The following is a 20280-nucleotide window of genomic DNA, read 5'->3' on the forward strand; positions in this document are numbered from 1 at the left end:
CCCTCCTCCCCTCCCCTCGGGATTTCGCTCCCCCACACCCCCCCAGGCCGTCGGGGGCCGCTTTGGTGCCGGGTCTTTATTAGGGGGAACGGTCGGGGGGAGGAGCCAAGCGCGTTCCGGGGGAAATCCAGGCGAGTTTGGGGTCCGAGGAGGGTCCCGCGAGGTCACCGGGAGCCTCATTCCTCTGGGGGGCGGGAGGGGGGCAGGGGGTAAACAGGGGACCTCGAATCCGAGGGCTGCCCCCCTCCTCCCCCCAGGGACCCACGTGTTCTGCCCCTCCCCCCGGGGACCCCCGCCCCTCCCCCCGCTGACCGTCGGGGGGGCAGGGCAGGACGTGCAGGCAGGGCCGGGTCTCCTCCAGGCGCAGCCTCTGCCCCAACAGGGGCTCGCAAAGCGGCCTCGGCGTCCCCCAGAACGTCACGTTCCTGCTCCCGCTGCTGCCCACGTTTGTCACCGTCAGCCTGCGGGGGACACGGTCAGCCCGGGCCCCACGGCCTCCCAGACACCCCACAGGGACCCCAGACAGCCCAGAGAGACCCCACCGGGACCCCAGAGAACCTCCAGAGAGACCCCGAAGAGACCCTATAGGGACCCTATAAAGACCCCAAAGAAACCCCACAGAGATCCCCTAGAGCTCCCGAAGAGCCCCCCCAGAGACCCCCCAGACACCCCATAGAGACTCCCCAGCACACAGAGCCCTCCTGGCCCTATAGAGGCCTTATAAAGTCCCCCTGGCCCACAGAGCCCCCCCAGCCCCCCCCAGCCCCCCACGCACTTGTAGGAGGGGTAGGTGGCCCGACACTCCCGGCTGCGGCTCCGCGTGGGGCTGGTCCCACACGGGGGGGTGCAGAGCCCCCAGGGGCTCCAGTCTGACCAGTTCCCATGCACTGGGGGCACAAGGCAGCGTCACCCCCCAGCCCCACACCATGGGGCGGCTCCGGGGCAGCTCCAGAGCTCAAACGAGCCCTGTGAGGCGGCTCCGGGGCAGCTCTGGGGTGGCCCCGCGGGCCGGGGGTCACTCACGGAGGCAGTTGTGGATGTTGTAGCAGGCCCGGACGTGGATGGTGCCGAGCCCCCCCTCGGCGGGGCACGAGGGCCCCCCCTGGCCGTGCCCCACACAGGCCCGGGTGCGCCGCTGCTGCCCCACCGTGCTCTTGCAGGCGATGGACTCCCAGAGCGGGCGGGTGCAGGGGCTCCAGGGGCCCCACGGCCCCCAGTGCAGCACCTCTGAGGGGCACGGGGGGTCAGCGGGGCCGGGGGGCCTTGCCCTGACCCACGTGGAGGGGACGGGGGTGGGGTGGGTGCCCCACAGCGAGGGCAGAGGTGTGGTGACCCCACAGCAAAGGGGACCCGTGGTGCCCTGTGGGTGCCCCATGGCAGTGGGTTGGGCCCCCCCATCCCCTCTTCGAGCCCCGCCCCTGAAGGCCAAGCCCCGCCCCAGGACTTGCCCCGCCCCCATGTCACAGTTCCCCAGGCCACGCCCCTCCCCGCTGGAGCCCCGCCCCCTCAACCAGAGCTGAGCAGCAGTGCCCGCCCGGGCCCCGCCCCCTCCGAACCCCCCCCCAAAGCCACGCCCTTCCAAACCCACACCCATCTCCAGCCCCGCCCCTCCAAAACCCATCCCCTTGAAGCTCCGCCCCTCCAGAGCCCCACCCTCACAGACCCCGCCCCTTCAAAACAAAGCCCATCCCCCAGAGGCCCCGCCCTGGAGGCCCCGCCCCAATTGGCCCCGCCCTTAAAGCCCCGCCCCTCACCGGGGCAGGCCCCGAGGGGCCCGCAGACCCCCCGCCGGGTGTCTTTTCCTGCGCAGGCGCGGCCGCCGTGCTGGGGGGGAGGGGCGTCGCACGCGCGGCGCAACGTGACCCCGCCCAGCCCGCACGTGACCGGGCAGGGCGTGGCCGCTGACCACGCCCCCCACGCGCCGTCCACTGCGGGAGGGAGGGGCGGGGTCAGGGCCGTCAGGCCACGCCCCCTCTCGCGGGGGGCCACTCAGGGGTGGGGGGGTTATGGGCGATCCGGGGGGGCCTGGGGGGTCCAGGATGTCCCAGGGGAGTTTGGGGGTCCCAGGGGGTCCTGGGGTTCATGAGGGAGTCCTGGGGGTCCTGCGGGTCCGGGATGTTTCAGGGGAGTTCAGGGCTCCCGAGGGTCCTGGGGGTCCCGGGGGTCTGGGACGTCCCGGGGCAGTTTGGGGGTGCCGGGGGTCTCACCAGGGCAGGGCTGCAGCCCCGGGCACTCCTGGCTGTCGGCGGCGCTCCCGGCACACGGGGCCCCGGGCGGGTCCCTCGAAGGCGGCGGCGAATCACAGAGGCGCTTGCGGCTCCGCCTCGGCTTTGGCCCCGCCCCCCAGCACGTGCCAGAGCAGCTGCCCCACGAGCCCCACGGGCCCCAGGCCCCGCCCACTGCGAGGGGGCGGGGCTCAGTCCCATCCCCCACCCCCACGCCCTCACACCTCTCCCCCACCCCCGGCCTTTCCCACCCCCCTGCCTCCCACTGCTACCCCTTCTGCCCTTCCCCCCCCCACACCCCTTCCCCTCTTATCCTACTCCACTCCAACCCCTAAAATCTGCCTCTCTTCATCCCCTCCTCCCAACCCTCCCCAACCCTCTCCCGTGCCCCTCTCCCCCTCACCGGGACAGGTCGGGACCCTGCCCAGGCACTCCCGGGTCTCCTCGGTGGCCCCGGGGCCGCAGCTGCCCCCGCAGACGGGGGGGGGGTTGGTGCAGCTCCGGCTGCGCCTCTTGGCCCCCAGCGCACACGTCACGGAGCAGCTGCCCCACGGCGACCAGGGGCTCCAGCCCCCCGGCTCTGGGGACACCAACGGGTCACCCCCACGTCCTCCGTGTCCCCCGTGTCCCCCCCAATGTCCACATGTCCCCTCGAATTGCTTCCATATCCCCTATATCCCCCCGTGGTCTTCCACGTGTCCCTCTGTGTCCCCCCCATGTCCCCACATCCACCCACGACCCCTCTGTCTCCCCACATCCCTCATGTCCCCCCATGTCTCCCTGTGTCCCCATTTCCCCCCATGTTTTCATCTCACCCTATGAACTCACATATCCCCATTGTTCCCCCATGGCCTCCCCAGGTCCCCTCATGTGCCCCTGTGTCCCCCCCACGTCCCCCCCACTTCCCCCCATGTGTCCCCATGTCCCACCTGGGCAGCAGGGCAGGTGACACGCTTGCAGCTGCCAGTCCCTCCTGTCCCCGTCGTCCCCGCCGGAGCTCCGGCTGCGTCCCCGCCGCTGCGTCCCCTCCCCACAGGTCACTGAGCAGCTGCTCCAGGGGCCCCAGGGGCCCCACTCACCCTGTCTGGGGACATGGGGTACCCAGGGTCACACGGCATCACCTGGCATCACCCAGGGTCACCCGGGGTCACCAAGCACCATTCAGTGTCACCCGGTATCACACGGGATCACCCAGGGTCACACGGTGTCACCCAGGGTCACTCGGTGTCACCCAGGGTCACACGGTGTCACCCAGGGTCACACGGCACCACCGGCAGTCTCATGAGGTCATTCAGTGTCACCCGGTGTCACCTGGTGTCACCCAGTGTCAGTGTCACCTGGTGTCACCCGCTGTCACCCGGGGTCATTCAGCATCACTCAGTGTCACCTGGTGCCATCTGGTGTCATCTGGAGTCACCTAGAGTCACTCGGTGTCACCTGGAGTCATCCCGTGGCACTGGGTGTCCCCCAGTGGCCCCTGGTGGCACCTGAGGCCACCTGGTGTCCCCCAGCCCTGCTCAAAGTCCTCTGGGTGGGGCACAAGAGAGGCAGGGCATGAGAGGGCAGGGCTGGGAGCAGGGGGGGCGTTGGTGGGTGGAGCTTCAGTGGTGTGGGTGTGGCCTCACAGGGGGAGGGGCTTTCGCACTGGGTGTGGTCACTTGAGTGGAGCTCATCCAATGGGGTGGGGCTAGAAGGGGTTTGTGGGCGTGGCCATGGAGGTGAGATGAGGGGGGTCAGGTGGGCGTGGTTTTTAGTGGGCAGGGCTTTGTTGTGGGTGGGACTTGTGGGCGGTGCTGGTTGTGGGCGGGGCTCATTTTGGGTGGGGCTAACCGGCAGGAGAGGCAGCGGCCATGGGGGCGGAGCCTGTAGCCGTAGGCAGGGTTGAGGCAGCAGTCAGCCAATGGGACGGGCTCGTCACCCAGTAGCTCCACGCAGGCCCCGCCCCCCTCAGCCTCCTCCAATCGGGCGAAACACCAGACGGGCGTGGCCGCTGGGGGCAGGACCATGAGGGGTCACAAAGGGTCACTGGAGGAAATGCTCCCCAGTGTTCCCAGTACTGCCCAGCATCACTCCCAGCATCCCCCACTCCCCACCCAGCCACCTCCAGCCCCTCCCAGTGCCCCCCGGCGCCCTTTAACCCTCCACTTCCCCCTCCCTCTGCCAGGCCCCCAGTGCTTCCAGAATCCCCTCAGTCTCCTCCAGTGCTCCCAGTGCCCTCCCAGTCCCCAGTGCCCTCCCAGTCCCCCCCAGTGCCTTCAGTCTCCCCAGTGCCCTCCTAGTCCACTCCAGTACCCCAAGTGCCCCTACTCCATCCCAGTCCTCCCAGTGCCCTCCCAGTGCCCCCAGTCCCCCCCAGTTACCCTGCTCCCCTCCAGTCCCCCCAGTCCCCTCCAGTCCCCCCCAGGCCCCCAGGCCCTCCCAGTCCCCCCAGTACCGCTGGGCCCCAGGGCAGCGCAGAGCAGCAGCAGGATCAGCCCCACGGGCGCCATGGGGAGAAGTGGGGGACAGTGGGGAGGGAGAGGAGAGGGAACTCCGGGGGTCCCACCCACAGGAAGGACCCAGCGGCCTGTCCCTTCCCCCCATTCCAGCCCCAAATTCCGCTTTTTTTCACTCATTTATTAGAAAAAAATCCACCACCAAAACCGAAAGGGGGAAGGGGTGGGGCCACGCTGGGGGGAGGGGCCCCTCGAGGTGCCCTCACCCAGGGTGACGCTGGAGGGGGTCGGGGAACACCCCTTTGGGGGGAACCCAGACATTGTGGCCCCTGGGAGGGCGTGACCCAGGTGGGCACGCCCGGGGAAGGGCGTGTCCAGGGAAGGGCGTGTCCTCACAGTGGGTGTGTCCAGGGGGCTCAGGGGCCTTCGCTGAAACGTGTCAGCCCCCCGGGGCGGGACCGGGTGGGAGCCTGTGGGGACAGTGGGGTCACACAGGTCACGTGGTGCAACCCCCCCAACATGAACCCCCCGCCCCCTCCCCGTGTTCCCAGTGTCCCCCCGTGTCGCCCCTATTCGCCCGTGTCACCTCCAGCTGCCACCCCGGCCTGTCCTCTGTGTCTCCCCGTGTACCCCTGTCCCACCCTTTTCTCTTGTCCCCAGTGTCCCCATGTCCCGCTGTCCCCCCGAGTCCCTTTGTCCTCCCCAGTGTCCCCATATCCCCCCCATCCTGGGTCATCTCCAGCCCCTGCCATTCCAGCCTGTTCCCTGTCAGCTCTCACGTCCCTGCGTTGTCCCCCCATCCCATCACCCCACGTCCCCGTCGTGTCCTCCCACGTCCCCCTTGTCTCCCTCTGTCCCCTGGTGTCACCTCCAGCCTCCTCCAGCCCAGCCTATTCCCTGTGCCCCCTCATACCCCCCCTACATCCCACTCATGTCTGCCCCCATCCCACCCCTCCCCTGTCCCCCTGTCCCCCTCCTGACCCCCCTGTCCCCCCCTGTCACCTCCGGCCTCCTCCGGCCCAGCCCGCTGCCCTCCTTCCAGCCCATCGCCTGCAGCATCCGACAGCCCAGGGGGGGCTCACGGGGGGGCCCCTCTGCATCCCTGGGGGGCACATGGGGGGGGTCACTGGGGATCACGCACTGCTCCAGGGACCCCAATCCCATGGGGGTCCCAGCACCCCCCAGCACCAGCACTGGGGTCTGCACACCCAGTTTTGGGGGTCCCTCCCCCACAGCACCCATTTTCAGGGTCCAACACCCCCCCCTTTGGGACACCCCCCCCACACCACAGTACCCCCTTTTGGGGTCTCTACCACACATTTTTGGGATTCCTCACCTTACAGCACCCAGTCTGCAGGGCCCAGTTTGAGGTCTGCTATCCAATAACACCAATTTTTGGGTGTGTCTCCCCCCCCCTTTGGGGTCCTCCCACCCCCATTTCGGGGTCATTCACCCCACCTTCAGTTGTTGGGCCCCTCCCACTTTTGGGGTCCCCCAGCCCTCCATGTTCAGCCCCCTTCCCCTCTGAGTCCTGGGGTGCCCTAGGGGTGTCAGGTGCTCACCCAGAGGGCGGGGGGGGGTCCCCCGAATTTGCGCCGCTTGGGCTCGGGGTCGGGGCCCCCCTGCTTCTCCCGGCGCTCGGCAGCACGGTCCCGGTACTTCATCTAGGGGGGCAGCACCCATGGGTGCCCCCAGCCCCCAGGACCCCATGGGTGCCCCTCAGCCCATTGAGGGGTCACACAGCACTCGTGGGGGGTCCCGAACCCCCTGGGCCCCCCCAGCCCCATCGGTGCCCCCCACCCCATTGAGGGGTCACAAAGCACCCATGGATGGCCCTAGCCCTCCCCCTGCCTCCTCGTGCCCCCCCCCCCCATGGGTGCCCCCCAACGTCCTTGGGTGCTCTGGGCCCCCCCAGTTGACCCCATGTCCCCCCGGTCCCCTGGGTGCCCACCCAAGTTCCCCCCCTGCCACACTGGGATCCCCCCTTTCCCAGGAATGCCCCTCAGTTCCCCCTCCCCGGGTGTCCCCACCCCTCCAGGTGCCCCCTGCCCCTCACCCCCCCGTGCCCCCCATGTGACACCTCCATGTCCCCCCGCTCCGGCCCCTCGGGGGGGGGCAGGTGGCTCCGGCGCTGCAGCTCCAGGTTTTGCTGGGGAAGGGGAGGGGGGACACCCCGTTACTGGGGCTCCCCAAGATCTCGGGAGGGGGTCCCCCAAACCTTGCAAGAGCCCCTGATATCCCCCCAACATCCCGGGGGGTCCCTAAGACCACAAGGGGGTCCCCCAACCCCCCTTAAAGAGCTGTGACACCTCTCACCGGGGTCCCACCAGTCCAGGGGAAGCTCCTTGCTCTCCCATGGGGTCCCCATTACTCCAGGGTGCCCTTCTAGATTTGGGGGTGTTTGGGGGTACCTTGTGCAGCCCCAAGAGCTGCTGGTGCAAACCTGACACCCCCCAGTGTGACCCTACCAGGCCATAGGGGGGTTCCTGATCTCTTGAGGGTGTCCCCCTTATCCCAGGATGCACCCCCAGATTTGGGGTGGTTTGGGGGTACCCTGTGCAGCCCTGAGAGCTGCCGGTGCCTCAGCAGGGTCCAACACCCTCAGTGTGACCCTGCCAGCCCTTGGGGGGCCCCTGCTCTCCGGGAGCATCCCCATCACCCCAGGGTGCCCCCCCGGATTTGAGGGGTTGGGGGTACCTTGTGCAGCCCCGAGAGCTGCTGGTGCCTCAGCAGGGCCTCCCTGCTGGGGAACTGCCTCCGGCACAGCAGACACGCCAGCTTGGCCCAGTCTGTCAGCGGCTCCTCGGGGGGGCCCGGGCCCCCCCCCCCGCTCCCCCTCCTCCTCGCTCTCGCTCTCGCCGCTGTAGGCGGCCACCAGCCCGCGGGGGGGGCTCTGGGGGAACAGGGGTCAGAGGGGCTGGGGGGCTTTGGGGGGCAGAAAGGGGTGTGGGGAGCTGGGGGCCAGGGGAGGGGGATAAAGGGAACGAGGGGGGTCCTCAGCATCCGGGGGGGTCTAAGGTGTCTGGGGGTGTCTGGACTGTCTCTGGTGGGGGGTGGGTTTAGGGATCCGGGGGGACCCCGAGTGTTTGGGGAGGAGGTTTGTAGAAGACCCCAGACCCCAGGGAGTTTTTCAGGGGGTGTTGAGGTTTAGGGGGCATGTCAAGGGGTTCAGGGGAGGTGTCTGGGGTCCAGGGGATGTCCAGTGGGTGTCAGAGGGGTCTGTGGGATGTTGGAGGGTCCGGGGGGTGTCAGGGAGGTCAGGGGGATGGCAGAGGATTGAGGGGTTCAGGGTTGGGGGTCTCACCAGCCGCTCGTCGCTCGCCAGCCGGGGCAGCTCCAGGGGCAGGTGCTGCCGCTCAGCCAGAGCCCCCTGGGGAGGAGGGGGGGTCAAGGGGGTTGGGGGGCTCGTGCAGCCCCACAGTGCCCCCATGGGTCACCCACATCACCCCCCCAGCCAGCATCTCCCCTCCACCAGCAACCCCAGACCCTCATGGCACCACCCAGCACCCACCGCCACCTCCCCGGACCCCCAGACCCCCACTGCCTCCCAGCACCCACCAGGTAACACCCCCAGCCCCTCCTACAGCCCCTCCCATACGGCCCCATGCCACCCCCAGCCCCCCACACAGCCCCCCAGCCCTCCCTGAACCCCCCAGGCCTCTCCCAAACCCCCTCAAACAACCCCCACAGCCCCCCAACCGGCCCCCTCAGGCACTCCCCCCGTCCCCGCCGGCCCCTGCAGCCCCACCTTTTTCTCCAGGATGGCGTACCCGGCGTCGGCCGCCGCCGCCTCCCTGCGCTCGTCCTCGCGGGGGGCCGGGGGGGGCCCCGCGCTGCGCCCGCTCTCCCGCTGCTTGTTGAGGCTCCGCGCCCAGCGCTCCATGTCCTTGGCGATCTGGGGGCCGGGGGCTGCTGGGCCGGGGGCACCCCGGGGGGCCCAGAGACCCCCGACCCCCAAGGGGGGAGATGGGGCGGGCGGGGGGACTGGGGGTCTGCGGGCACCCGGGGGTGATGGGGGGAGACACGGCGGGGGCTAGGGGGCTGTGGGGGGACCCACAGGGGATATTGAGGACGCCCCCGATGCTGTTGGGGTGGGGGAGGGTCCATGGGGGTTCTTGGGCATCCCTGGAATCTGTGGTAACTCCCAGAACATATCAGGGCCCCCCCCACGGTACAGGGGGAGTCCCTGATAACCAGAACCGCTCTTGGGGTCTCTCCCCTCACTTCTAAGAACCCGTGAGGGCTCCTGAGCCCCCCCAGACCCTCCGTTTTTCGGGTCCCCACAAACCTGCTGGGCCGTCTTGGTCTTGTGCTTCTCCTTCTTGTCCTTGGGCTCTTTGGGGGGGCCCGGGGGGCCGGGGGGGCCGGGGGTGGGCTCGGCGGGGGGCGCGGCCACGTAGGTGCGACGGTCCCCGTCCCAGTACAGGTACTGCCCCGCCCCCGCGTCGTAGTAGTACTGGGGGTGGCAGAGGGGTCAGGGGGGACCCCTGCACCCCGATGGGCCCTCTGGACCCCCGCCATTCCCCCCAGGGCCCCAAAACCATCTCCCTGCACCCCAAGATGGGCCCTCTGGAGCCCCGGTAGCACCCGCAGCACCCCGAAAATCATCCACTGCTCTCCAAAATCACCCCCAGGGCCCCAAAACAGGACCATAAATGCTCCCCAACTCCCCCTTTTTCACCTCAAAACACCTTCCAGCCTTAAAAAGACATTTCGGGCCCAAGTTCACGCTGTTCGGGCCCAAGATTTGGCTGGAAGGGTTTAAACGTGTCTCCTGTACCCCAAAACTTTCCCCTGCACCCAAAAACCTCCCACTGGCCTCAAACAAACCTGTAAAAAGTCCTTAAATATGTCAGTTTTCCTCCAAACACTTTCCAGCCTTAAAACACTGTTTTCAGCCTCAAACCGCACTTTTTTGGCCCAAAACCGTGCTCGACAAGTGGGGAGGACCCCCCGCCCCCCCAGTCCCTCCCTGTGCCCCCCCAGAAGTCCCACCTGGGAGTGGGGGTCGTAGTAGAGGCCGGTCAGGGGGTCGTAGTAGTACCCTGAGGTCTCGTCGTACTGGTAGGTGGAGACGTCGGGCACGGCTGGGGGGGCACGGGGGGGTCAGGGAGGACCCCAAAACCCTGGGACAGCCCCCAAGACCTTGGGATCCACCAAAACTCCCCTCAGCACTCCAGAAGTCCCCCTCAGGACCCTCTAAAACCACCCCAGGACCCCCCCAAACCACCAAGGACCCCGTCAACATCCCCCTAGACCACCCCAGGACCCCCCAAACCCCTCCCAGGACCCTCCCCCAGGCCTCAGGCCCCCAACAGTCCTTCCAAGCTCTCCCCAAGCCTCCATTAAAGACGCCCCAAAGCCCCCCAGCCCCCACTCACGGTACTGGCCATAGGGCTCGGTGCTGGGGGGGGCGGCCGGGGGGGGCCCAGTGGGGGCCACATTCGGGGTCTCAGCCTTGAGGGGCCCCGAGTAGACCTGAGGGGGATGAAGGACCCCAAAATTACTCCCCACCCCCAAAATCCCCCCTGAACCCTCAAGTCCCCCTGAGTCCGCCCTTTTCTGGGGTCCCCCCACCCCATTTCCATCCCCCCCCTCCCCAGTTTTAAGCTCTCCCTTTCCCCTCACCACTTGCAGCCCACCCTCAGTTTCCTCAATTTTTGGGGTTCCCTCCGAACTCGACCCCTCCCCCCTTTGTTGGGCCTCCCCTCCTCTCCCACCCCTCACTCCTAAGGACACCCCACCCATCCTCCACCACTTTTGGGGTGCTCTCCCTCCCCCCTCACTTTTGGGGACCCCTCCCCGATTTTGGGGACCCACCTGTCCAGGGGCTCCCGGGGGTGTCGCCGTGGGGGTCTCGGCAGTGGGGGAGGGGTAGGGGGGGCCGCCGGGGGGGGGGCGGGAGAAGGGCCCCCCCCCTCCCCCCGCGGGGTCCTGTGCCGGCTCCTCCGGACCTGCAGGGGGCGCCAAACGCTCGGCAGGTGCCACCTCATCTGGGGGGTGGGGCCACACCTGGGGGCGGGGCCACACCTGGGGGCGGGGCCACACCTGGGAACACACCTGAGGGGGCGGGGCCACTCACCTGGGGCGGGGCCATCGGCCTTGCTGGGGGTGGGGCCCGTCAGGGCAGGGCCGGGGGGCGGGGCCGAGCCGCCCTTCAGGTAGGCGGAGCCATAGATGGTGGGGGCGGGGCCAGCAAAGGGCTCCTCCGATTGGTAGAAGCCACTGAAGTCGGTGTTTGGCTCCTCCCCCCCCGACCACGCAGAGTCCCCTCCTGGGGCTGCCTGTGGGGGCGGGGCCACATCAGGACACGCCTCCTCCACTGCAAGCCCCGCCCACACATCACCATTCCCACCCCATTCACTCACCAGACCCCGCCCCCTCAGTGAGCTCCACCCACTCCAGCCCCTCCCACTGCACCACTCCCCGCCCCGCCCCGGCCCCGCCCACCTGTGACAGCGCCCATTGGGCGGCAGCGATGGCCGTGGAGGCGACGGAGGCGGCGCTGGCGCGGGGCGGCCCCTCCCCTGGCCCCGCCCCCTGCACCTCCCTGGGGGTGGAGCCGAGAGTCAGGGGCGGGGCAAGGGCTGTGTGGGCGTGGCTTAAGGGAAGTGGGTGGGGCATCAGGGTGGGAGTTCCCACCCAGCAGAGAGGGTGTGGCTTCACGGTGGTGGGCGAGGCTTATGGGTGGATAGTGCAATGGGGCAGGGCTGGTTATGGGGCAGGGCTGGTTATGGGGCAGGGCTTGGGGCACCTGTAGGGAGAGCTTGGGGCAGTCCAGGGTGTCCTAAAGCTGGGCCTGTGGGCGGGGCTTAGAATGGGCGGGGCCTGGGGTTGTAGGGGGTGAGGATGGGGGTGGGTTTGTACTAGTGGGGGGGGCCCTGGGTCAAGGGGCGGGGCCAAGGCTTTTAGGGCATGGCCTAGCACTGGGGCGTGGCCTGTCCAGGGGTGTGGCCTGTGCCAGTCAAGTCCCGTCTGGGGGTGTGGCCATGTGGGCGTGGCCAGGCTGGGGGCGTGGCTTCTGCCAAGGCACAGCCAGCAGTGGTTGGGAGGGTGGGGCTGAGCTGGGGGCGTGGCCCGGGCTGGGGCGTGGCTGGGTGTGGCTCTCACCGCTTGGAGCCCTTGGCGAACTCCACGTTGATGCTCTTGCCGTCGATGTGCAGCGGGGGGTGCAGGGCCTGCAGCATCTGCAGCAGCTGTGCCGCCTCCTGGGGGGGGTTTGGGGGGCCCCCACGGTCACAGTGGTGGGGCGGAGACCCCAAACAGGCCCCGGTGTCCCACCCCCCCCGCGGACAGCCCCGTGTGGGACACCCCGGGGACAAGGCCCGGCCGTCTGGAAGGGTTTGGGTTTCTGGGACCACCCGGCTCCCTCAGCCCCTACCCCGACGGTCACCGGCCCTCCCGGGTCCCCCAGGCCCCCGACAATGGTGGTCAGGGCCCCAAACCCCCTCCAGCCCCCCCCCAGTGGTGACCAGCCCCCCAGGCCCCCCCAGGCCCCCCCAGGCCCCCACCACGATGGTGCTGAGCTGCACGAAGGCGAAGCCGCGGTTGAGCTGCGTCTGCCGGTCCTTGATGACCCTCACGTTGGCGGCCGAGAGGGCGGCGAAGGGGGCGAGGGCGGCCAGGATGGACTCCAGGCTGCTCTGGGGGTGCAGGTTCCGCAGGATGATGGCTGAGGGGGGCAGGGCAGGGGGGGATACACACACAGTATCAGGGGGAGCCAGGTTTGAGGGGGACCGAGATGTGCAGGCACCCCCAAGGCTCTAATAACACTCTCAAGACCCTCCTAAATCTGTTTTTAGGCTCTTCTGGACCACCCCCCTCCAGTTCCAGATCCTCCAAACCCCCCTCAAGGCTCCCAGTACCCCCTAAATTCCCCCTGGACTTGCCCACAGACCCCAAAGGCCCCCCCATGCCCCTTCGAACCCCCTAAATCACCCCAAGACCCTTCAAGATCCCCCCGTGTCCCTCCAGACTCCACTAATCCATTTCAAGACACAGGATCCCCGTCAGCCCCTTCAGCCCTCCCTAGACTCCCCCCAGAGCCCTCAAGTCCCACTTCACCTCTTCCAGAACTCCCCAAAACCCCCATACATCCCTCAGGACCCCCACAATCACATCAAGACTCCTTGAGATGTCCCCAAATTGCCTCAGAACCCCAAAGACCATCACAAAAATGCCCTTAACCCCCCCCGAGGGTCCCCCCAACTCACTGTCATTGGCGTTATCGGCTCCGGGCTCGGTGCCCCCCTGGGATCCCCCAGGGGGCCCCCCCAGTGTGGGGCCATAGGCCTGGGGGAGGGGCAGCAGCCCCCCCCCCTCCCGGCACCAGCTCCGGCCGTGGCCCCCCCGGGCCCCGCTGCTCTGCCTCTGCACCCCAAAACAGCCCCCCGGGACCCCCGTCAGCCACTGAGCCCCAAAACGGGGGGTGAACCGCCAGCTGGGGGGTTGGACCCCAGCACTGGATGGTCACCCCCAAATTTTGTGGGCAAACCCCCAACCGGGGCTGTGAACCCCAAACCACCCCCCGCCCGCCAATTCCAATTCCCTCCCCCCCCCCAGTTCATTACCTGAGCCCCTAAATTCCTCAGTTCACCCCCAAACTCCTCCCCTTTCCCTGCAACAGCTTTGGGGACCCCCAGGGCAGTTTTAGGGACCCCTCAGGGTAGTTTAGGAGCAAATTTGGGAGCAATTCAGGAAGCAAGTTTAGGAGAATTTGGGGGATCTCCTGGGTGTTGGGGAGAAGCCCAATAGTTTTGGGGTGAGAACAGCCACTTTTGGGGCAGTGCAGGGGAGTGAAAGGGGGCCCACAGGGTTTTGGGGTGAATCCCAAGGGTTTGGAGTCACTCACCAGCTTTGGGGACTCCGCACTTGAAGCATTTCTCACGTCGTTTGAAGTTCTGCACCCCACACTGAGACCCCACAAATCCGTCACACCCAGAGCCCCCCGGACCCCCAAACCTGCCCAGAGACCTCCCAACTGCAGCACCCCAAAACAATCACACTCTGAAACCCCCCTGGACACCCTCAGACACCCTCCCAAGATTCCCCAGGACCCCCCGTCTGCCCCCTGGACCCTCCGAACCCCTTCAAAGCCCTGCACAGCCCCCACCAACCCCTTTGCACCCTCCCTAGAACCCCCTAAGCCCCCCATTCCTCCCAGGACCCCCAGAAATCCCTTCAAGAACCCCCAGGACCCCCCAGATTCCCCCCTCAGGACACCCCCCACTCCAATGCCCCCGGCTCTCTCACCTTGGCACAGAGCCAGTCCTCGTTGATCTTGGGTTTGGGGTCACTGTAGTGCAGGGACACGCGGTGCCCCAGGAGGGTCAGCCCGGCCTGGGGGGCACAGTGGGGGTAGGGGGGGACAGGGGAGGTCAGGGGTGGCACAGGTCAGTCAGGGGGAGCACAGAGCAGGTCAGGGGGGCACAGACACACACAGTGACCCAGGATGGTCAGCCTGGCCTGGGGGGGACACACGGGGCAGGCACCACGGCTCGAAGGAGGGGGGCACCAGGACTTGTATTGGGGGACACCAGAGGGGGCACCAGGACTTCTTCTGGGGGGCATCAGAGCTCATGGTGGGGGTGTCCTAGTTAGAGCAGCCAGGAGCAGTTCATCACTGGGTGGGTGTAACCCAAACTCTGGATTCTACACCCTCCACGTCATTTCCCAGGAACTGGGAACAACAGACCATCTGCAGCAGCTGCCCACAGCACCCCTGATCCCTCAGGACATAACCTGGGGGTCAGGAAGCCTGTGAGACAGGAGGATGTTCCTGTCCTCACACCAATGCCTCAGGTGGGATAACTCCCCTCCAGGGAGTCAGCAGCACCTCCACACCCAGCCTGAGGGGTCACCTCTGCTAATGGGCCACCAAGGATTCCAAAAGTATCTCCCAGCTCACAATCACCCCTTGTGGAACTCCCTGCCCTGGGGGAGGGACTGGGCATTCCCACTCCAACCTCAGGGTGTATAATCTTGGGGTCTTGGCACTTCTGGGCCCCACTTCTTGGATCCAGAGGAGGACCAGAACCTCGACCGGACTGCGACCAGCACCCTCGACCAGACTGTGACCAGCACCCTCGACCAGACTGTGACCAGCACTCTCACCAACAGGCCTTCCTTTCCTTCTCCTTTGGACTCAGGGGGACCACGTGGGGCTCAGCACGGGGGCCAACAGACACCACTCTGTTCGTGCCCCAGGCTGCTGGGTTATACAGCCGGGGTTTGTGGGTTAAAACCAATTGTTTCTCCGGATAATTGTACTCCTTGCACTATTGTTATTAAATTGTAACTCTGACTTACACTTCCTTTTGAGTTGGGTTCGTTTCTCCCGCCAGTTTACCTGTAAACCAGCACAGGGGGGCACCAAGCCTTGAATCAGGGAGCACCAGGGGCTCAATGGTGGCACCAGGTCACACAGCCCTCACACTGGGGGCACCGGGGGGCACGAGGGGGTACCAGGGCTCCCCTGGGGTTCTCCCCAGGGCCCCCAGCCCCAGGATTTGCCCCAGAGGGCACAAGGACCTGCACCAGCACCAGCACAGGGCTGCACCAGAGCCCACACAGGGGAACCAGAGCTCCCACCACAACGGCACGAGGCCTCCCACTGACCCTCAGAACAGCCCACACGCGAAGGGCACGAGGCTCCACACCAGGGCTGGCACCAGTGGGCACAGCTCCCGCCCCAGGGCTGGCACCAGGGCCCCACCCAGGAGCCAGCACGGAGGGACACAGCAGGGACCACCAGAACACACCAGGGCTGGCCCGGGGCAGGCTCGAGGAGCACCAGGGCTGGCACCACCAGCACAAAGGCCCGCCCAGGGCTCACGGCTGCCCTCACACCACAGCCCCCAGAGCACCCCAAGGCTCGCCCAGACCACCCCAGGGCTGGCACAAAGCTGCCCCAGGGCTCACACGGGGGGCACGAGGAGCTCAGCATTTGCACGAGGGTCTCACAACCATCCTCCTGCACTGCAGCGCGCGGGGGGCACCCGAGGGGGGCACCCGAAGGGCTCTGCCCTCGCAAAAGGGGCTCAGTCCGCACACAGGGACGCCCCAGGGTGCCACCCAGACATCAGTTCCCACACAGACCCACCGGAGTCTGTCACACAAAGCACTCAGGGGCACCCCAGGGTCTCGCACGAGGGGCTCAGTCCTCAGCCAAGGACGTCAGATCCCACACAGGGGCACCCCAGGGTGTCACTCAGGGGCTCAGATCCCACACAGAGGCACCCCAGGGTGTCACCCAGGGGCTCAGATCCCACACAGGGGCACCCCAGGGTGTCACTCGGGGGCTCAGATCCCACACAGGGGCACCCCAGGGTGTCACTCGGGGGCTCAGATCCCACACAGGGGCACCCCAGGGCGTCACCCAGGGGCTCAGATCCCACACAGGGGCACCCCAGGGTGTCACCCAGGGGCTCAGATCCCACACAGGGGCACCCCAGGGTGTCACTCAGGGGCTCAGATTCCACACAGGGGCACCCCAGGGTGTCACCCAGGGGCTCAGATCCCACACAGGGGCACCCCAGGGTGTCACCCAGGGGCTCAGATCCCACACAGGGGCACCCCAGGGTGTCACTCAGGGGCTCAGATTCCACACAGGGGCACCCCAGGGTGTCACCCAGGGGCTCAGATCCCACACAGGGGCACCCCAGGGTGTCACACAATGCTCACAGGGTCACAAGGAAACAAACGTGGCCCCTGACACCCAGGACACCAGTACAGACCAGTAACACCAGTACCCCCCCACGAGGCCCAGGCACACCCCACGAGGCCCAGGCACACCCCTCCAGCCCCTCCCCCCCGCTGCCCCTCCCCCACCTGGTTGGCCTCCATCCATCTCGCCGCCTCCTGCACGTGGTGGAACTCGACGAAGGCGAAGCCGCGGCTCTGACCTGGAACGGGCGGGGGGTTGGGGGGGCACCCAGGGACCCCCTGGCTGGGGAAGGGCCCCCCTGGGTGCTCCCAGGACCCCACGGGGTGGGGATGGGCACCCCTGGAAGCCCCTGGGTTGGGTTTGGGTGATCCCGGGACCCCTCTGGGACCCCCCAAGGAAACCCGGGAGCTCCTACAGACCCCTCTGAGCCCCCTCGAGAGTCTGGGCACCCCTGGGTGCCCCCTGGGAAGGGCTCAGCATCCCTGAGCGCCCCTGGGGAAGGGTCTGGCACCCCTGGGTGCCCCTAGGACTGAAGATGGGCACCCCTGGGTGCCCCCAGCTTTGGGTTTGGCACCCCTGGGTGCCCCCTCTGTGTAGCACAGCACCCCTGGGTGCTCCTGGAAGGGCTCCAGCACCCCTGGGTGCCCCTTGAGTGTGGAGATGGCACCCCTGGGTGCCCCTGGGGAAGTGATGGGCACCCCTGGGTGGCCCTCAAATCTGGTGCAGCACCCCTGGGTGCCCCTAGATGTGGGACCAGCACCCCTGGGTGCTCCTGAAGAAGGGACTGGCACCCCTGAGTGCCCCTGGGGAACAGGACCAGCACCCCTGGGTGCTCCTAGAGACAAGATGGGCACCCCTGGGTGCCCCCCAATTCCAGCACAGCACCCCTGGGTGCTCCCTAGGGATAAGATTAGCACCCCTGGGTGCCCCTGGGGACCTGATGGGCACCCCTGGGTGTCCCCCAAGTCCACATCAGCACCCCTGGGTGCTCCTAGAGATGAGACTGGCACCCCTGGGTGCCCCTGGGGAACAGGACTGGCACCCCTGGGTGCCACCTGGGAGAGGACGGGCACCCCTGGGTGCCCCCTAAGTATGGCACAGCACCCCTGGGTGCTCCTTGAAAGGGACAGGCACCTCTGGGTGCCCCTGAGGATGGGACTGGCACCCCTGGGTGCCCCCTAAGGCTGGCAAAAGCACCCCTGGGTGCCCCTGGGAAACAGGACCAGCACCCCTGGGTGCTCCTAGAGAGGGGACAGGCACCCCTGGGTGCCCCTGGGGACAGGATCAGCAGCTCTGATACCCCCTGAGCCTGGTGCCACACCCCTGGGTGCCCCTAGAAACAAGCCTGGTACCCCAGGTGCCCCCTAAGCCTAGCAGAAGCACATCTGGGGAACAGGAACAGAACCCCTGGGCGCTCCTAAAAATGGGACAAGCATCCCTGGGTGCCTCTGGGGATACGACCAGCACCCCTGGGTGCCCCCCAGCTGGGCAGGCCACAAACCCAACCCCCTCCGAGGGATCCAAGTGTCTGGGTGCCCCCACCCACACCCTAAAGGGGATCCAGGTGCCCACCCCTCCCCCAGAGCAGAGCCCAGATGTGCAGAGAAGGGCCCAGATGTGCAGAACGAGCCCAGGTGAGACTCACCTGAGGACTTGTTGCGCATCAGCCGCACCTCGCGAGGCTGCACCCCCTGGGCCTGGAGCTGTGCACGGATCTGGGGGGACGGGGGGGACACGGGGACAGAACCACATCAGGAGGAACACAGGGGGGACTACAAACACCCCAAAACTTGCCCAGGTCCCACCCAAGAGATCCCCGTGTGTCTCCAGGGGGCTCCCAAATGTTCCCACTATGAACTGTCAGTACCGGGGGGTGGGGCCTGAGGGAAAAGGGGGTGTGGCTTCCTGGGGTAGAGCTGAATTTGGGAGGCCAAGGGGAGGGGCTGCTGGTGGAGAGCCCTGGTGGGATTTGAAGGGACACTGTCCTCACAAGGGCGGGGCTCAGAGGGCGGGCCCAGCCTGGGTTGGGGTGGGGCTCAGTGGGGAGGGGGCGGGGCCAGTGAGAACACAGGCGGGGCTCAGCAAAAAGGGGGGGGGACCACCTCATACATAGGGCAGGGGTATTAGGGAAGGAATAGGGCCACTCTGAATGGGAGCGGGACTCAGTGGGTTGGGGTGGGGCCATCCCTGGCAGGGGGTGGAGCCATCCCATATTTAGGGCAAAACCATCTCTGGCAGAGAGCGGGGCCATCCCTGCATGGGGCGGGTCCATGCTGGGGGGGGGCAGGGCCATCCCGGGCCGTGGGCGGGGCTGCTGTGGGGGCGGGGTCGGGCCACGGTGGGGGCTGGGGGCTCACGTCGTTCTCGGTGGCCGCCTGGGGCAGCATCCTGAGCATGACGATGGTGCTGGCCCGCGGCTCCTCCTCGGGGCCCTCCCGGTAATCCTGGTCCCGGTAGTCGCTGTCGGCGCCGAAGGGCAGCGCGGGAGCCACAGGGGGGTCCCGGGGGGGGTCCCGCTTCCGGGGGGGCTCCGCGGCCTCGTAGGAGGCCTGTGGGAGAGGGAGGTGTTGGGGGGTCCCAGCACCCACCGCAGGGTGACCCGACAGCCCCCTCAGGGTTTGACGCTCACCTGCGGGGGGGTCCCAGGGGCAGGGGGCCCATCTGGGGGTCCCCCATAGCCCCGATAATCCATGTCACGATAGTCGTGGTCCCTCTGGGTGCGGGATCCATCCTCGGGGGGGGGCGGGGCCCCCCCATAACGCCCTGTCCGGTCCCCACGGCCACCCCTGTGGAGAGGAGAGGGGTCAGAGGGTACCGAGGTCCTCTCCAGCTTTGGGGGTCCCCAATGATCGTCCTCACATCTCCCCCCTAGGAACCCAAATGGCCTCTTGGTGGTGCTCAGTGAAATCACCCCCCTGTTGGGGGTCACCGAGACCCCCAGAGGTGGCCAAATGTCCCCATATGTGTCCCCTGTGGGGTCCCCAAATGGCCCCTCCCACCCGAAGTCCCCAATGTCACTTTGCTCCCTATGAAGTCTCCAAAATATCCTCCATGGAGAGTCTGAAAGTGTCCCCTGAGAGCTCCCCAAATGTTCCCTCCCAGGTCCTTGGTTTCGGGGTCCCCTGGGGCCCCCCTACCTGCGCTCGTACTCCATGGCACCGACACCTGTGGGGGCGGCAACTGGTCAGACTGGGAACGGAAAGCTGGGACCACTGGGGGCAGTCACTGGAAGAGCCTGAGTTTAACTGGAAAGGATCTGAATGAACCGATGACGTACTGGGACGGAATGAGAAGAGACGGTTCTGTGACAAACTGGGAAGCGTCCAGGGGGTGACTGCGAGGGAAATGGGATGAACTGGGAGTCACTGAGACCTGCACAGCAGAAGAGAGGGGGAAGGAGCCCCCGTGATGCCCCGCCCCATCATTAGCATACAACGCGCGCTCAGCCCTGGGTCCCACCCCCTCCCCATCAGCGCGGGGGGCCCCGGTCAGCCCCACCCCTCCCGGTAATCCCGGCCTTGCCGGTCAACCCCACCCCACCCGGTAAGACACGCCCCTCCCGGCAGCCCCGCCCCTCCCGGTAATCCCGGCCCTGCCGGTCATTCCTGCCCCTCCCCGGTCATGCCTGCCCTTCCCAGAAATCCCGCCCCTCCCGGTGCTGCCCGCCCCTCCCGTTCGGCCCCGCCCCACCGAGCCGCCCGGACCTGCCCGCGCGGCGCCGCCGCCGCCGCTCCCGAACGCCAAAATGGCGGCGCCGCTCCCACCCGGCCTGCTCCGGCCCGCGCGCCCGCCCCCTCCGCCCTTCCATTGGTCGCGATGCCCGCCCATCTCCGCCTCTCGCTCCGCCATTGGTCGTCGCGCCGGAGGGCGGGGTCTACCCAGAAAGGGCAAGGGCGGTGCGACAGTGGAGGGCTGTGATTGGCTCCGCGGCGCGGGGGGCGGGGCGCTGCGAGGG

The 20280-nt window shown here is 67.6% G+C and overlaps 2 protein-coding genes across 2 annotated transcripts; both read right to left on the reverse strand.

The window, feature by feature from the left end:
* Positions 1 to 37: 37 nt before the first annotated feature.
* CFP (complement factor properdin) lies at positions 38 to 4714 on the reverse strand. Its single transcript, XM_051772054.1, has 10 exons — positions 4660 to 4714; positions 4144 to 4215; positions 3155 to 3299; positions 2629 to 2805; positions 2208 to 2281; positions 1755 to 1928; positions 1024 to 1227; positions 776 to 887; positions 313 to 461; positions 38 to 184 (listed from the first exon to the last, which is right to left on the reverse strand). Exons 1-10 carry the CDS (start codon positions 4712 to 4714, stop codon positions 177 to 179), a joined length of 1170 nt encoding a protein of 389 aa, XP_051628014.1. The 3' UTR covers positions 38 to 176.
* Positions 3318 to 20094, reverse strand: RBM10 (RNA binding motif protein 10). The gene is given in 27 exon segments (XM_051772055.1): positions 3318 to 4215; positions 4660 to 5130; positions 5663 to 5762; positions 6223 to 6324; positions 6741 to 6809; positions 7358 to 7471; positions 7473 to 7553; positions 7965 to 8030; positions 8409 to 8555; positions 8949 to 9116; positions 9656 to 9747; positions 10042 to 10138; positions 10481 to 10614; positions 10743 to 10944; positions 11111 to 11210; positions 11771 to 11868; positions 12172 to 12332; positions 12874 to 13027; positions 13115 to 13121; positions 13508 to 13572; positions 13913 to 13999; positions 16490 to 16563; positions 17971 to 18040; positions 18683 to 18874; positions 18955 to 19111; positions 19463 to 19697; positions 20030 to 20094. Coding segments are annotated over 24 exon segments (2478 nt in total). The 5' UTR covers positions 19480 to 19697; positions 20030 to 20094; the 3' UTR covers positions 3318 to 4215; positions 4660 to 5130; positions 5663 to 5738.
* Between the last annotated feature and the right edge of the window lie 186 nt (positions 20095 to 20280).

This window comes from Manacus candei, unplaced genomic scaffold (assembly GCF_025592945.1).
Source record: "Manacus candei isolate 608988 ecotype Guabito, Panama unplaced genomic scaffold, ASM2559294v1 h1tg000149l, whole genome shotgun sequence".
In the NCBI taxonomy this organism is placed as follows: Eukaryota; Metazoa; Chordata; class Aves; order Passeriformes; family Pipridae; genus Manacus; species Manacus candei.

Coding starts and splice junctions, on each gene's coding strand:
- CFP (XM_051772054.1), bottom strand. CDS start 4,714: ATGGCGCCCGTGGGGCTGATCCTGCTGCTGCTCTGCGCTGCCCTGGGG. Junction 2,806..3,154: donor TCACCTGCCCTGCTGCCCAG/GTGGGACATGGG, acceptor TGGTGTCCCCAG/AGCCGGGGGGCTGGAGCCCC. Junction 888..1,023: donor CAACATCCACAACTGCCTCC/GTGAGTGACCCC, acceptor TTGTGCCCCCAG/TGCATGGGAACTGGTCAGAC.